Source organism: Leptodactylus fuscus, chromosome 9 (genome assembly GCF_031893055.1).
Source record: "Leptodactylus fuscus isolate aLepFus1 chromosome 9, aLepFus1.hap2, whole genome shotgun sequence".
NCBI lineage: Eukaryota > Metazoa > Chordata > Amphibia > Anura > Leptodactylidae > Leptodactylus > Leptodactylus fuscus.
In genome coordinates this window covers 88,793,082-88,811,590 of record NC_134273.1, presented here as the reverse complement: position 1 = coordinate 88,811,590, position 18,509 = coordinate 88,793,082, and the positions used below count along the sequence as shown (strand labels likewise).

Below are 18,509 nucleotides of genomic sequence, written 5' to 3'. Positions count from 1 at the left end.
CCTGTATTATACTCCAGAGCTGCGCTCACTATTCTGCTGGTACAGTCACTGTGTACGTACATTACATTACTTATCCTGTATTATACTCGAGAGCTGCGCTCACTATTCTGCTGGTGCAGTCACTGTGTACGTACATTACATTACTTATCCTGTATTATACTCCAGAGCTGCGCTCACTACTCTGCTGGTACAGTCACTGTGTACATACATTACATTACTTATCCTGTATTATACTCCAGAGCTGCGCTCACTACTCTGCTGGTACAGTCACTGTGTACATACATTACATTACTTATCCTGTATTATACTCCAGAGCTGCGCTCACTACTCTGCTGGTACAGTCACTGTGTACATACATTACATTACTTATCCTATATTATACTCCAGAGCTGCGCTCACTATTCTGCTGGTACAGTCACTGTGTACATACATTACATTACTTATCCTGTATTATACTCGAGAGCTGCGCTCACTATTCTGCTGGTGCAGTCACTGTGTACATACATTACATTACTTATCCTGTATTATACTCCAGAGCTGCGCTCACTATTCTGCTGGTGCAGTCACTGTGTACATACATTACATTACTTATCCTGTATTATACTCCAGAGCTGCGCTCACTATTCTGCTGGTACAGTCACTGTGTACATACATTACATTACTTATCCTGTATTATACTCCAGAGCTGCGCTCACTATTCTGCTGGTGCAGTCACTGTGTACATACATTACATTACTTATCCTGTATTATACTCCAGAGCTGCGCTCACTATTCTGTTGGTGCAGTCACTGTGTACATACATTACATTACTTATCCTGTATTATACTCCAGAGCTGCGCTCACTATTCTGCTGGTACAGTCACTGTATACATACATTACTTATCCTGTATTATACTCCAGAGCTGCGCTCACTATTCTGCTGGTACAGTCACTGTGTACATACATTACATTACTTATCCTATATTATACTCCAGAGCTGCGCTCACTATTCTGCTGGTACAGTCACTGTGTACATACATTACATTACTTATCCTGTATTATACTCGAGAGCTGCGCTCACTATTCTGCTGGTGCAGTCACTGTGTACATACATTACATTACTTATCCTGTATTATACTCCAGAGCTGCGCTCACTATTCTGCTGGTACAGTCACTGTGTACATACATTACATTACTTATCCTGTATTATACTCCAGAGCTGCGCTCACTATTCTGTTGGTGCAGTCACTGTGTACATACATTACATTACTTATCCTGTATTATACTCCAGAGCTGCGCTCACTATTCTGCTGGTACAGTCACTGTATACATACATTACTTATCCTGTATTATACTCCAGAGCTGCACTCACTATACTGCTGTACAGTCACTGTGTACATACATTACATTACTTATCCTGTATTATACTCCAGAGCTGCGCTCACTATTCTGCTGGTACAGTCACTGTGTACATACATTACATTACTTATCCTGTATTATACTCCAGAGCTGCGCTCACTATTCTGCTGGTGCAGTCACTGTGTACATACATTACATTACTTATCCTGTATTATACTCCAGAGCTGCGCTCACTATTCTGCTGGTGCAGTCACTGTGTACATACATTACATTACTTATCCTGTATTATACTCCAGAGCTGCGCTCACTATTCTGCTGGTGCAGTCACTGTGTACATACATTACATTACTTATCCTGTATTATACTCCAGAGCTGCGCTCACTATTCTGCTGGTGCAGTCACTGTGTACATACATTACATTACTTATCCTGTATTATACTCCAGAGCTGCGCTCACTATTCTGCTGGTGCAGTCACTGTGTACATACATTACATTACTTATCCTGTATTATACTCCAGAGCTGCGCTCACTATTCTGCTGGTGCAGTCACTGTGTACATACATTACATTACTTATCCTGTATTATACTCCAGAGCTGCGCTCACTATTCTGCTGGTACAGTCACTGTGTACATACATTACATTACTTATCCTGTATTATACTCCAGAGCTGCGCTCACTATTCTGCTGGTGCAGTCACTGTGTACATACATTACATTACTTATCCTGTATTATACCCCAGAGCTGCGCTCACTATTCTGCTGGTGCAGTCACTGTGTACATACATTACATTACTTATCCTGTATTATACCTCAGAGCTGCGCTCACTATTCTGCTGGTGCAGTCACTGTGTACATACATTACATTACTTATCCTGTATTATACCCCAGAGCTGCGCTCACTATTCTGCTGGTGCAGTCACTGTGTACATACATTACATTACTTATCCTGTATTATACTCCAGAGCTGCGCTCACTATTCTGCTGGTGCAGTCACTGTGTACATACATTACATTACTTATCCTGTATTATACTCCAGAGCTGCGCTCACTATTCTGCTGGTGCGGTCACTGTGTACATACATTACATTACTTATCCTGTATTATACTGCAGAGCTGCACTCACTATTCTGCTACTACCGTCACTGTGTACATACATTACATTACTTATCCTGTATTATACTCCAGAGCTGCGCTCACTATTCTGCTGGTACAGTCACTGTGTACATACATTACATTACTTATCCTGTATTATACTCCAGAGCTGTGCTCACTATACTGCTGGTGCAGTCACTGTGTACATACATTACATTACTTATCCTGTATTATACCTCAGAGCTGCGCTCACTATTCTGCTGGTGCAGTCACTGTGTACATACATTACATTACTTATCCTGTATTATACCTCAGAGCTGCGCTCACAATTCTGCCGGTACAGTCACTGTGTACATACATTACATTACTTATCCAGTATTATACTCCAGAGCTGCGCTCACTATTCTGCTGGTGCAGTCACTGTGTACATACATTACATTACTTATCCTGTATTATACTCCAGAGCTGCGCTCACTATTCTGCTGGTACAGTCACTGTGTACATACATTACATTACTTATCCTGTATTATACTGCAGAGCTGCGCTCACTATTCTGCTGGTGCAGTCACTGTGTACATACATTACATTACTTATCCTGTATTATACTCCAGAGCTGCGCTCACTACTCTGCTGGTACAGTCACTGTGTACATACATTACATTACTTATCCTGTATTATACTCCAGAGCTGCGCTCACTATTCTGCTGGTACAGTCACTGTGTACATACATTACATTACTTATCCTGTATTATACTCGAGAGCTGCGCTCACTATTCTGCTGGTGCAGTCACTGTGTACGTACATTACATTACTTATCCTGTATTATACTCCAGAGCTGCGCTCACTACTCTGCTGGTACAGTCACTGTGTACATACATTACATTACTTATCCTATATTATACTCCAGAGCTGCGCTCACTATTCTGCTGGTACAGTCACTGTGTACATACATTACATTACTTATCCTGTATTATACTCGAGAGCTGCGCTCACTATTCTGCTGGTGCAGTCACTGTGTACATACATTACATTACTTATCCTGTATTATACTCCAGAGCTGCGCTCACTATTCTGCTGGTACAGTCACTGTGTACATACATTACTTATCCTGTATTATACTCCAGAGCTGCACTCACTATACTGCTGTACAGTCACTGTGTACATACATTACATTACTTATCCTGTATTATACTCCAGAGCTGCGCTCACTATTCTGCTGGTACAGTCACTGTGTACATACATTACATTACTTATCCTGTATTATACTCCAGAGCTGCGCTCACTATTCTGCTGGTGCAGTCACTGTGTACATACATTACATTACTTATCCTGTATTATACTCCAGAGCTGCGCTCACTATTCTGCTGGTGCAGTCACTGTGTACATACATTACATTACTTATCCTGTATTATACTCCAGAGCTGCGCTCACTATTCTGCTGGTGCAGTCACTGTGTACATACATTACATTACTTATCCTGTATTATACCCCAGAGCTGCGCTCACTATTCTGCTGGTGCAGTCACTGTGTACATACATTACATTACTTATCCTGTATTATACTCCAGAGCTGCGCTCACTATTCTGCTGGTGCAGTCACTGTGTACATACATTACATTACTTATCCTGTATTATACTCCAGAGCTGCGCTCACTATTCTGCTGGTGCAGTCACTGTGTACATACATTACATTACTTATCCTGTATTATACTCCAGAGCTGCGCTCACTATTCTGCTGGTGCAGTCACTGTGTACATACATTACATTACTTATCCTGTATTATACTCCAGAGCTGCGCTCACTATTCTGCTGGTGCAGTCACTGTGTACATACATTACATTACTTATCCTGTATTATACTCCAGAGCTGCGCTCACTATTCTGCTGGTGCAGTCACTGTGTACATACATTACATTACTTATCCTGTATTATACTCCAGAGCTGCGCTCACTATTCTGCTGGTACAGTCACTGTGTACATACATTACATTACTTATCCTGTATTATACTCCAGAGCTGCGCTCACTATTCTGCTGGTGCAGTCACTGTGTACATACATTACATTACTTATCCTGTATTATACCCCAGAGCTGCGCTCACTATTCTGCTGGTGCAGTCACTGTGTACATACATTACATTACTTATCCTGTATTATACTCCAGAGCTGCGCTCACTATTCTGCTGGTGCAGTCACTGTGTACATACATTACATTACTTATCCTGTATTATACCCCAGAGCTGCGCTCACTATTCTGCTGGTGCAGTCACTGTGTACATACATTACATTACTTATCCTGTATTATACCCCAGAGCTGCGCTCACTATTCTGCTGGTGCAGTCACTGTGTACATACATTACATTACTTATCCTGTATTATACTCCAGAGCTGCGCTCACTATTCTGCTGGTGCAGTCACTGTGTACATACATTACATTACTTATCCTGTATTATACTCCAGAGCTGCGCTCACTATTCTGCTGGTACAGTCACTGTGTACATACATTACATTACTTATCCTGTATTATACTCCAGAGCTGCGCTCACTATTCTGCTGGTGCAGTCACTGTGTACATACATTACATTACTTATCCTGTATTATAGTACAGTCACTGTGTACATACATTACATTACTTATCCTGTATTATACCTCAGAGCTGCGCTCACTATTCTGCTGGTACAGTCACTGTGTACATACATTACATTACTTATCCTGTATTATACTCCAGAGCTGTGCTCACTATACTGCTGGTGCAGTCACTGTGTACATACATTACATTACTTATCCTGTATTATACCTCAGAGCTGCGCTCACTATTCTGCTGGTACAGTCACTGTGTACATACATTACATTACTTATCCTGTATTATACTCCAGAGCAGCGCTCACTATTCTGCTGGTGCAGTCACTGTGTACATACATTACATTACTTATCCTGTATGATACTCCAGAGCTGCGCTCACTATTCTGCTGGTACAGTCACTGTGTACATACATTACATTACTTATCCTGTATTATACTCCAGAGCTGCGCTCACTATTCTGCTGGTACAGTCACTGTGTACATACATTACAGTACTTATCCTGTATTATACTCCAGAGCAGCGCTCACTATTCTGCTGGTGCAGTCACTGTGTACATACATTACATTACTTATCCTGTATTATACTCCAGAGCTGCGCTCACTATTCTGCTGGTACAGTCACTGTGTACATACATTACATTACTTATCCTGTATTATACTCCAGAGCTGCGCTCACTATTCTGCTGGTACAGTCACTGTGTACATACATTACTTATCCTGTATTATACTCCAGAGCTGCACTCACTATTCTGCTGGTACAGTCACTGTGTACATACATTACATTACTTATCCTGTATTATACCCCAGAGCTGCGCTCACTATTCTGCTGGTGCAGTCACTGTGTACATATATTACATTACTTATCCTGTATTATACTCCAGAGCTGCGCTCACTATTCTGCTGTACAGTCACTGTGTACATACATTACATTACTTATCCTGTATTATACTCCAGAGCTGCGCTCACTATTCTGCTGGTACAGTCACTGTGTACATACATTACATTACTTATCCTGTATTATACTCCAGAGCTGCGCTCACTATTCTGCTGTACAGTCACTGTGTACATACATTACTTATCCTGTATTATACCTCAGAGCTGCGCTCACTATTCTGCTGGTGCAGTCACTGTGTACATACATTACATTACTTATCCTGTATTATACCTCAGAGCTGCGCTCACTATTCTGCTGGTACAGTCACTGTGTACATACATTACATTACTTATCCTGTATTATACTCCAGAGCTGCGCTCACTATTCTGCTGGTACAGTCACTGTGTACATACATTATATTACTTATCCTGTATTATACTCCAGAGCTGCGCTCACTATTCTGCTGGTGCAGTCACTGTGTACATACATTACATTACTTATCCTGTATTATACTCCAGAGCTGCGCTCACTATTCTGCTGGTGCAGTCACTGTGTACATACATTACATTACTTATCCTGTATTATGCTCCAGAGCTGCGCTCACTATTCTGCTGGTACAGTCACTGTGTACATACATTACATTACATATCCTGTATTATACTCCAGAGCTGCGCTCACTATTCTGCTGGTACAGTCACTGTGTACATACATTACATTACTTATCCTGTATTATACTCCAGAGCTGCGCTCACTATTCTGCTGGTACAGTCACTGTGTACATACACTACATTACTTATCCTGTATTATACTCCAGAGCTGCACTCACTATTCTGCTGGTACAGTCACTGTGTACATACATTACATTACTTATCCTGTATTATACTCCAGAGCTGTGCTCACTATTCTGCTGGTGCAGTCACTGTGTACATACATTACATTACTTATCCTGTATTATACTCCAGAGCTGCGCTCACTATTCTGCTGGTGTAGTCACTGTGTACATACATTACATTACTTATCCTGTATTATGGTCCAGAGCTGCGCTCACTATTCTGCTGGTACAGTCACTGTGTACATACATTACATTACTTATCCTGTATTATACTCCAGAGCTGCGCTCACTATTCTGCTGGTGCAGTCACTGTGTACATACATTACATTACTTCTCCTGTATTATACTCCAGAGCTGCGCTCACTATTCTGCTGGTACAGTCACTGTGTACATACATTACATTACTTATCCTGTATTATACGCCAGAGCTGCGCTCACTATTCTGCTGGTACAGTCACTGTGTACATACATTACATTACTTCTCCTGTATTATACTCCAGAGCTGCGCTCACTATTCTGCTGGTGCAGTCACTGTGTACATCCTGACCTATGCGGTGCACGTTGAAGGTTACATGTCAGTATTTGCATTAGATTCTCCTGGGTAGTTTCGGAGGTTTTTCTCGCACTCCTCAGATATTTCACCTCCTCGCTGCGGTTTTGCATCAATAAATTTAGTCATTTTGCAACTAAAAAATAAAAATCGTGTTCTTGAGATTTTCACCTTATAATGCTACTTATCTTGGTTGGTATTCAGCTTTTCTAGATCCTGAGTGACACATATGTTCAGTACAAACAGGTTGTGGTTTTATTTAAGGTGAGCCCATAGCAATTTATTACAGGGGTCCTCCCATCTGAAGGATATTATATATATATATATATATATATATATATATATATATACACTCACCGGCCACTTTATTAGGTACACCATGCTAGTAACGGGTTGGACCCCCTTTTGCCTTCAGAACTGCCTCAATTCTTGGTGGCATAGATACAACAAGGTGCTGGAAGCATTCCTCAGAGATTTTGCTCCATATTGACATGATGGCATCACACAGTTGCAGTCGCAGATTTGTCGGCTGCACATCCATGATGCCAATCTCCCGTTCCACCACATCCCAAAGATGCTCCTCTATTGGATTGAGATCTGGTGACTGTGGAGGCCATTGGAGTACAGTGAACTCATTGTCATGTTCAAGAAACCAGTCTGAGATGATTCCAGCTTTATGACATGGCATTGCATTATCCTGCTGAAAGTAGCCATCAGATGTTGGGTACATTGTGGTCATAAAGGGATGGACATGGTCAGCAACAATACTCAGGTAGGCTTTGGCGTTGCAACGATGCTCAATTAGTACCAAGGGGCCCAAAGAGTGCCAAGAAAATATTCCCCACACCATGACACCACCACCACCAGCCTGAACCGTTACCGATACAAGGCAGGATGGATCCATGCTTTCATGTTGTTGACGCCAAATTCTGACCCTACCATCCGAATGTCGCAGCAGAAATCGAGACTCATCAGACCAGGCAACGTTTTTCCAATCTTCAATTGTCCAATTTCGATGAGCTTGTGCAAATTGTAGCCTCAGTTTCCTGTTCTTAGCTGAAAGGAGTGGCACCCGGTGTGGTCTTCTGCTGCTGTAGCCCATCTGTAGCCTCAAAGTTGGACGTACTGTGCGGCGTTCAGAGATGCTCTTCTGGCTACCTTGCTTGTAACGGGTGGCTATTTGAGTCACTGTTGCCTTTCTATCAGCTGGAACCAGTCTGGCCATTCTCCTCTGACCTCTGGCATCAACAACGCATTTCCGCCCCCCACAGAACTGCCGCTCACTGGATCTTTTTTCTTTTTCGGACCATTCTCTGTAAACCCTAGAGATGGTTGTGCGTGAAAATCCCAGTAGATCAGCAGTTTCTGAAATACTCAGACCAGCCCTTCTGGCACCAACAACCATGCCACGTTCAAAGGCCCTCAAATCACCTTTCTTCCCCCCCATACTGATGCTCGGTTTGAACTGCAGGAGATTGTCTTGACCATGTCTACATGCCTAAATGCACTGAGTTGCCGCCATGTGATTGGCTGATTAGAAATTAAGTGTTAACGAGCAGTTGGACAGGTGTACCTAATAAAGTGGCCGGTGAGTGTGTATATATATACTGCTGGCTTATGTATTTGTCCCCCTATGTTAGATGATTCCTCCCATTGTTTACACATGGTATTCTGGTATCCATGGACCTGGACCTGTCTGACAGGACAGATGACGTCAGTCTCTGGGGGGGGGGGGGGGGGGCTCTCACGGTTATATACAGTTCGGCAGGACAATCAGGTCAGATAATTGCAGTTTGCTAATAAAGCCTCGGACAGTGTCTGTAACGCTCTATATAAACACATAGATAACACTGATCCCATTCCCTAGAAGCAGCTAAGTGTTCTCTACAAACCTGTGTAATGTAATAGACATTCACTGTGCAGAATATTTCATCTGCATTTATATTACATTGTGATACGTTATAGTGTCCTGTGATGTCATACAGCCTGTGATGATGTCACTATTACTTCACGCCACTGTTCTATGAAGGGGAGGGGTGAGGCTTGGTTGTCATACATGTGGATGTCATGTGACGTGCGAATCTGTCCCGCATTGTCTGTTTCATGCAAAGCTTTATCAGAAAAGGCCTCTTGTGATGACGTGTAGAGAAGATAAATAGTGAGAGTGTCAGATGGCAGAGGAAGAAGTAACGCAGGATTAGATACAGCAAGTACCGCATACACTGCGGAGAGTCTGAACACTGTCCTGTCTGAGGGTGTACAAATATGGCCGCCAAACACGTGATTGGATCACATGGTCATGACATCATCACAGGTCCTTGAGAAGACAGGCTGAAGTCTAACAACTCCCACACATGTGACTGGTCACGTGGTGCTGACGTCACGGCAGGTCCTTTCGTCCTTCTAGCATGTAACATCTACAGTGCAGGAGACAGATGATCGGCCGACTGATCGTACAGAGCTGCCGCCGCCGCCTGTACACGATGAGGGTGGAGAGCCCACAGTTCAAGGCTCTATTCACAGAGGGGCTAAAGACCCTGACAGGTGAGACTACAAAGAGAGGGCACTGTATACAGGAGAGGGCACTGTATACAGGAGAGACCCCGGAGAGAGGGCACTGTATACAGGTGAGACCCCAGAGAGAGGGCACTGTATACAGGAGAGACCCCGGAGAGAGGGCACTGTATACAGGTGAGACCCCAGAGAGAGGGCACTGTATACAGGAGAGGGCACTGTATACAGGAGAGACCCCGGAGAGAGGGCACTGTATACAGGTGAGACCCCAGAGAGAGGGCACTGTATACAGGAGAGACCCCGGAGAGAGGGCACTGTATACAGGTGAGACCCCAGAGAGAGGGCACTGTATACAGGAGAGACCCCAGAGAGAGGGCACTGTATACAGGAGAGACCCCAGAGAGAGGGCACTGTATACAGGAGAGACCCCAGAGAGAGGGCACTGTATACAGGAGAGACCCCAGAGAGAGGGCACTGTATACAGGAGAGACCCCAGAGAGAGGGCACTGTATACAGGAGAGACCCCAGAGAGAGGGCACTGTATACAGGAGAGACCCCAGAGAGAGGGCACTGTATACAGGAGAGACCCCAGAGAGAGGGCACTGTATACAGGAGAGACCTCAGAGAGAGGGCACTGTATACAGGAGAGACCCCAGAGAGAGGGCACTGTATACAGGAGAGACCCCAGAGAGAGGGCACTGTATACAGGAGAGACCCCAGAGAGAGGGCACTGTATACAGGAGAGACCCCAGAGAGAGGGCACTGTATACAGGAGAGACCCCAGAGAGAGGGCACTGTATACAGGAGAGACCCCAGAGAGAGGGCACTGTATACAGGAGAGACCCCAGAGAGAGGGCACTGTATACAGGAGAGACCCCAGAGAGAGGGCACTGTATACAGGAGAGACCCCAGAGAGAGGGCACTGTATACAGGAGAGACCCCAGAGAGAGGGCACTGTATACAGGAGAGACCCCAGAGAGAGGGCACTGTATACAGGAGAGACCCCAGAGAGAGGGCACTGTATACAGGAGAGACCCCAGAGAGAGGGCACTGTATACAGGAGAGACCCCAGAGAGAGGGCACTGTATACAGGAGAGACCCCAGAGAGAGGGCACTGTATACAGGAGAGACCCCAGAGAGAGGGCACTGTATACAGGAGAGACCCCAGAGAGAGGGCACTGTATACAGGAGAGACCCCAGAGAGAGGGCACTGTATACAGGAGAGACCCCAGAGAGAGGGCACTGTATACAGGAGAGACCCCAGAGAGAGGGCACTGTATACAGGAGAGACCCCGGAGAGAGGGCACTGTATACAGGAGAGACCCCGGAGAGAGGGCACTGTATACAGGAGAGACCCCGGAGAGAGGGCACTGTATACAGGAGAGACCCCGGAGAGAGGGCACTGTATACAGGAGAGACCCCGGAGAGAGGGCACTGTATACAGGAGAGACCCCGGAGAGAGGGCACTGTATACAGGAGAGACCCCGGAGAGAGGGCACTGTATACAGGAGAGACCCCGGAGAGAGGGCACTGTATACAGGAGAGACCCCGGAGAGAGGGCACTGTATACAGGAGAGACCCCGGAGAGAGGGCACTGTATACAGGAGAGACCCCGGAGAGAGGGCACTGTATACAGGAGAGACCCCGGAGAGAGGGCACTGTATACAGGAGAGACCCCGGAGAGAGGGCACTGTATACAGGAGAGACCCCGGAGAGAGGGCACTGTATACAGGAGAGACCCCGGAGAGAGGGCACTGTATACAGGAGAGACCCCGGAGAGAGGGCACTGTATACAGGAGAGACCCCGGAGAGAGGGCACTGTATACAGGAGAGACCCCGGAGAGAGGGCACTGTATACAGGAGAGACCCCGGAGAGAGGGCACTGTATACAGGAGAGACCCCGGAGAGAGGGCACTGTATACAGGAGAGACCCCGGAGAGAGGGCACTGTATACAGGAGAGACCCCGGAGAGAGGGCACTGTATACAGGAGAGACCCCGGAGAGAGGGCACTGTATACAGGAGAGACCCCGGAGAGAGGGCACTGTATACAGGAGAGACCCCGGAGAGAGGGCACTGTATACAGGAGAGACCCCGGAGAGAGGGCACTGTATACAGGAGAGACCCCGGAGAGAGGGCACTGTATACAGGAGAGACCCCGGAGAGAGGGCACTGTATACAGGAGAGACCCCGGAGAGAGGGCACTGTATACAGGAGAGACCCCGGAGAGAGGGCACTGTATACAGGAGAGACCCCGGAGAGAGGGCACTGTATACAGGAGAGACCCCGGAGAGAGGGCACTGTATACAGGAGAGACCCCGGAGAGAGGGCACTGTATACAGGAGAGACCCCGGAGAGAGGGCACTGTATACAGGAGAGACCCCGGAGAGAGGGCACTGTATACAGGAGAGACCCCGGAGAGAGGGCACTGTATACAGGAGAGACCCCGGAGAGAGGGCACTGTATACAGGAGAGACCCCGGAGAGAGGGCACTGTATACAGGAGAGACCCCGGAGAGAGGGCACTGTATACAGGAGAGACCCCGGAGAGAGGGCACTGTATACAGGAGAGACCCCGGAGAGAGGGCACTGTATACAGGAGAGACCCCGGAGAGAGGGCACTGTATACAGGAGAGACCCCGGAGAGAGGGCACTGTATACAGGAGAGACCCCGGAGAGAGGCCACTGTATACAGGAGAGACCCCGGAGAGAGGCCACTGTATACAGGAGAGACCCCGGAGAGAGGCCACTGTATACAGGAGAGACCCCGGAGAGAGGCCACTGTATACAGGAGAGACCCCGGAGAGAGGCCACTGTATACAGGAGAGACCCCGGAGAGAGGCCACTGTATACAGGAGAGACCCCGGAGAGAGGCCACTGTATACAGGAGAGACCCCGGAGAGAGGCCACTGTATACAGGAGAGACCCCGGAGAGAGGCCACTGTATACAGGAGAGACCCCGGAGAGAGGGCACTGTATACAGGAGAGACCCCGGAGAGAGGCCACTGTATACAGGAGAGACCCCGGAGAGAGGGCACTGTATACAGGAGAGACCCCGGAGAGAGGGCACTGTATACAGGAGAGACCCCGGAGAGAGGGCACTGTATACAGGAGAGACCCCGGAGAGAGGGCACTGTATACAGGAGAGACCCCGGAGAGAGGGCACTGTATACAGGAGAGACCCCGGAGAGAGGGCACTGTATACAGGAGAGACCCCGGAGAGAGGGCACTGTATACAGGAGAGACCCCGGAGAGAGGGCACTGTATACAGGAGAGACCCCGGAGAGAGGGCACTGTATACAGGAGAGACCCCGGAGAGAGGGCACTGTATACAGGAGAGACCCCGGAGAGAGGGCACTGTATACAGGAGAGACCCCGGAGAGAGGGCACTGTATACAGGAGAGACCCCGGAGAGAGGGCACTGTATACAGGAGAGACCCCGGAGAGAGGGCACTGTATACAGGAGAGACCCCAGAGAGAGGGCACTGTATACAGGAGAGACCCCAGAGAGAGGGCACTGTATACAGGAGAGACCCCAGAGAGAGGGCACTGTATACAGGAGAGACCCCAGAGAGAGGGCACTGTATACAGGAGAGACCCCAGAGAGAGGGCACTGTATACAGGAGAGACCCCAGAGAGAGGGCACTGTATACAGGAGAGACCCCAGAGAGAGGGCACTGTATACAGGAGAGGCCCTATGGAGAGAGCACTGTATACAGGAGAGACCCCAGAGAGAGGGCACTGTATACAGGAGAGGCCCTATGGAGAGCGTGCTGTATACAGGTGACTATGTAGAGGTAGGGGCAGGGTCAGCAGTAGTCTAGTAATATTTCCTTGTTATGTTGTTGCAGATTTATTTGCCCGGGAGAAGTACGAGTTGCGAATCGCAGGAGGAGCCGTCCGGGATCTACTCGTGGGGAAGCAGCCGCACGATGTGGATTTTGCCACCACCGCCACCCCCGATCAGATGAAGGATCTCTTCCTCAAGGAGGGAATTCGGCTGATTAACAATAAAGGAGAGAAACACGGCACGGTGACGGCGAGGGTGAGGCGCGACATTCTCCAGAGCAAGCGCTCCTCTGGGTGTCTTGTTGTATTGTGGTACTAGGGGGCACCAGTGCATTCATTAACCCCTTCCTGACATCTGCTATAATAGTATGGCGGATGTCTGGTATTTAAATGTGGCATCAACACGGCCGCCATAGCTGCTGGGTCTCTGCTGTATTATACAGAAGAGACCCGGCCCTAATGCCTGCGAACAGCGCCCGTACTGATCATGTACATTACACCCCCCATCTCCCCCCATCCCTGGGACCTCAGTCAAAGCTAACTGAGGCGCCATTTTGCCGGGGATCACCGCCACCCAGATCCAGACCTGGAGCCATCGTCCTGTTGGCATGACAGCTGGGGGCCTATTGTAAATATAAAAACGTTACAGGTGTCAGAATACGGCGACTTATACGGCGGATTTTTGTAAAGAGGTTAAATTATAAATAAAACCGTATACATGTCATATCCCCGGAATCAGACTGAAACGTGGCTCGCGTCCTATTGTCTTCTCAGATTAATGAGCAGAACTTTGAAATCACCACGTTGAGGGTCGACCTGCGGACGGACGGACGCCACGCGGAGGTGGAGTTTACAACAGACTGGGAACAGGACGCTGAGAGGCGAGATCTCACCATCAACTCCATGTTTTTGGGTAAGTGGTAGGAGGCGGGGGGGGGGTTATGTTACTTAAGTGTCACTTCTCAATTCAGAACAGGCGTGACCAATTGATCCTTTTGGAGACGAGGATAGCAGTGGTTTATGGAATCAACTAGTCATGTCTGCCGGTATGGAGGGAGGGCTCAGAACAGACATGACTAATGGATCCACTTGGATAGGAGTGGATTAACTGGTCGTGTCTGCGTTATATAGATGCGCTATTGCATCTAGCGGGGTAGGGATGGATTATAAGATTGACTAGTCATGTCTGCCCGATATGAATGGAGCCCTTTATAGATGTGCAATGGCCACTCAGATCAGACATGACTAATCCATCATGCAGAGCTTTCATGTGGACAGTCCTTCATCCCCTAGCTGTGGCCCCCGATATTTGTACATTTGGGGCACAGGTTGTGCTTACGTCTTGTGTTTCCTCAGGATTTGACGGCACGCTCTTCGATTATTTCAATGGTTACGAGGATTTGAAGAACCGTCACATCCGATTTGTGGGTGATCCAGCCAAACGGATCCAAGAAGATTATCTGCGTATTCTGCGCTACCTCAGGTGAATGGGTGACCTATGACCCGGGTGTGTCTGTCAGATTCCGTAGAAAGTAGATTGATTTTTGAATGCAGCTCTGGAGGTGACAAAACGAAATATGACCTTTGTTGATTTACAGATTTTACGGAAAGATAGCGGAGAAATCCGGAGACCACAGTCCGTCCACTCTGGACGCCATACGAGAAAATGCGCCTGGACTGGGCGGAATCTCAGGGGAGAGAATCTGGGTGGAACTTAAGAAGATTTTGGAAGGAAACCACGTCAGCCATCTGATCCAACTGATCTACCAGCTGGGAGTTGCTGCACATATAGGTGGGTTATTACCTATGCAAGATCGGACTCCCGCAGCTCAGGGAGGATCTCGTGTCTGTGGGTCGGTTCCGTTTTGATCCATTTTTTGCCTTTATTGCAGGATTACCGGAGGATGGGAATGTGGAGGAGTTCTCCCGCGTCTGCTCCCGGGCCGCCCATTTGTCTCCTAAGTCCATGACCCTGCTGACTGCCTTGTTATCCCACCCGGACAGCGTCCAAAAACTGGACCTGAGACTGAAGATCTCGAAGGAGGAGAAGGGGCTGGCCCTGTTCTTACTGAAGGAACGTAGAACGCTGACAGCCGAGCACACAGAGCGCCAACCTTTGAAGCCGTTCCAGGACTATGTGATCGATGTGAGTGGTCCCAGGCAGAACATAGTCCTTGTAGGAGAAGGCTCCGATCTGACTGTAGGACATGGCATGTGAGGATTGATCTGATGGTTGAGGCTGTGTGTGACTCCCAGACTTCAGGCCCAGCACCCCTCACCTTAGACCAGGGGTAGGGAACCTTTGGCTCTCCAGCTGCTGTGAAACTACAACTCCCAGCATGCTCCATTCACTTCCATGGGAGTTCCAAGAACAGCAGAGCACGTTTACATGCTCGGAGTTGTAGTTTTGCAACAGCTGGAGAGCCGTACGTTCCCTGCCTCTGCCTTAGATCAACAGAACGTAGACCTTGGTGGGCCATAAGTCCTCATAGGCCATGTCTGACAAATCTACGCCATACCAAGTGCATGATAGATCACATTGGACTGTAGACGAAGCCTTAGACCTCCGACTTCATTCAGGACCATGGAGTGTACGAGATCACAGCTCCTTTACCAACAGTCTGCACAGAGGGGTATAAAATGGGCGCTGTCACTGCAGGGGGTACAGACGCTCCGGCCTTGCGTGGATCCTGTAGGTGGCGCTTCCTCGGCTCTGGTGACCATGGCCCCCTCCTGTGACTGTTTAGTAATAGGCAGGATTGGGTTACAGTTAGGAGAGCTAGATTTAGTGATTGGGACTTGGACTTGCTGCAGCAACAAATGCGGAGGAGGAGGAGGGTGTGTTAGATGTCACCCCGCCAAACCGTACAGCACATGCACCCTGAGCCGAGTCTGCACCACCTACTGGATCTACACCACACCAGGGAGAACCGACGTCTAACCAATCCATTCTGGTGTCAACTAGACTGATAAATGGAGTGCAGGTCCCAACCACAGAGACCAGGGAGTGGCTGTATCCCGAGCCGTACACCTGTCTGTATACTGTATTTACCCCACCTTGTCTAGGTTATAGCCAGTACAACAGAGCTTGTATTGAATCCCTGCAGATTCTGTCTCATTCTGTACAGCAAAGCTGCAGAATACAGGGAACGTCAACTTATTTTTTTTCCCTAGTGGTCAAAGTAAGAAGTACAGTATTTCAGGATTTCTTGTAATTTTCTTCCTGCTGTTTCCTTTCAGTCCCGAGAGACGGACGCCCATAAGAAGGTGTGCGAACTGCTGAAGTACCAGGGCGAAGAACGACTCCTGAGACAGATGGAAGATTGGACGCTGCCTCGCTTCCCCGTCAGCGGACATGACTTGCGGCGTATGGGCATCTCCTCAGGGAAGGAAATTGGGAGAATCCTACAGGAACTTCGGGAGAAATGGAAGCAAAGCGGCTACCAGGCCGACAAGGAGGAACTGCTGGACGGCGTGTCCCGGGGCGAGAGCGCGGAGTAACCCTGGGTGATACCACTGCTGGTGTCAGGGGTGGAGCCAGATAGATCCCCCTATGAAACAATGGAATCTCCTTCTGAACCTGAGATGTCTATCTTTGTTTACACACATGGCCGCCGCCATCCTGAATACAACATAGACGGCCCCTGAATTTCCTCCACCTTATTTCTTCTGCTGTCAGCGACTACCAGAGCGTGAGACCCCGAGCTCTCCGGATGTTTCACAGCTGAGGGTTTGCTTTTTCCTTTTATATTGTTTTGTAAGGTTGTACGCAACATTACTTGTAACATTTTAAAGAAACACCCGGAAAAGCGACAAGCGGCGTTACAACATTTACTGTTGAGAAAAACTAACGGCAGCAGGTCACGGCCGGGGGCTTGTTACAATTGTATCCAGGGTAGACCCCAATCTGATACAGGGGCACGGGTCAGACTACCATCAATCTCCCACTGATCACCCTAAACCGCAAACTATTAGCGCCGCTCACAGATTGTCTGAATACATTGCAACAAATCCCCAGCTGTCAGAAGTCTTACTTCTGAAATGTTCATCATCAACAACAACAACAACCAGAGATCTTGAACATGAAGAGGGATTGAAACCTAAGGTTTAGTAGAAAGTCTCAGAACATCTCCTACATGGACTACAGAAGACTGGACGCTCCTGAACCCTGACAGCCGAGACCAGGGCACGTCTGCATTAGTCCTAGTTCACACTCAGCAGTGTCTTCTTGTTCTTAGTAAAATTATTTTTTTTATGTCACTCTGAAGTTTCTTGTTGTTTTCTACATTCAGTGCAGACATAAGGTCTGGGTGTAAGGTAGGTCTGGCCATGTTCATAGAGTCTGATGGATGGAAAGTGGACCAGGCCATACCTGTGGAGACTTGGATGGGCAGGACGTGGCCACTAGGTGTAAGGTAGGCCGGGCCGTACTGTAGGGCCTCTAATGGGCAGGACGTGACCACTAGGTATAAGGCAGGCCGGGCCTCTAATGGGCAGGACGTGGCCACTAGGTCTACGGTAGGCCGGGCCTCACTGTAGGGCCTCTAATGGGCAGGACGTGACCACTAGGTATAAGGCAGGCCGGGCCTCTAATGGGCAGGACATGGACCACTAGGTATAAGGTAGGCCGGGCCTCACTGTAGGGCCTCTAATGGGCAGGACATGGACCACTAGGTATAAGGTAGGCCGGGCCGTACTGTAGGGCCTCTAATGGGCAGGACATGGACCACTAGGTATAAGGTAGGCCGGGCCTCTAATGGGCAGGACGTGGCCACTAGGTATAAGGTAGGCCGGGCCGTACTGTAGGGCCTCTAATGGGCAGGACATGGACCACTAGGTATAAGGTAGGCCGGGCCTTACTGTAGGGCCTCTAATGGGCAGGACGTGACCACTAGGTATAAGGCAGGCCGGGCCTCTAATGGGCAGGACGTGGCCACTAGGTGTAAG

General features: G+C 48.0%; 2 protein-coding genes across 2 annotated transcripts in view; both read left to right on the top strand.

Annotated features, from left to right (window-relative positions):
* The window catches only part of LRRN1 (leucine rich repeat neuronal 1), a 317,960-nt gene that overhangs the window by 219,393 nt on the left and 80,058 nt on the right, over window positions 1-18,509 (top strand). The gene's annotated exons all lie outside the window — the stretch shown is intronic.
* On the top strand, window positions 9,631-17,817 carry TRNT1 (tRNA nucleotidyl transferase 1). The gene is made up of 7 exons (XM_075286454.1): window positions 9,631-9,806; window positions 13,625-13,818; window positions 14,337-14,475; window positions 14,919-15,045; window positions 15,161-15,354; window positions 15,455-15,708; window positions 16,803-17,817. Exons 1-7 carry the CDS (start codon window positions 9,698-9,700, stop codon window positions 17,061-17,063), a joined length of 1,278 nt encoding a protein of 425 aa, XP_075142555.1. The 5' UTR covers window positions 9,631-9,697; the 3' UTR covers window positions 17,064-17,817.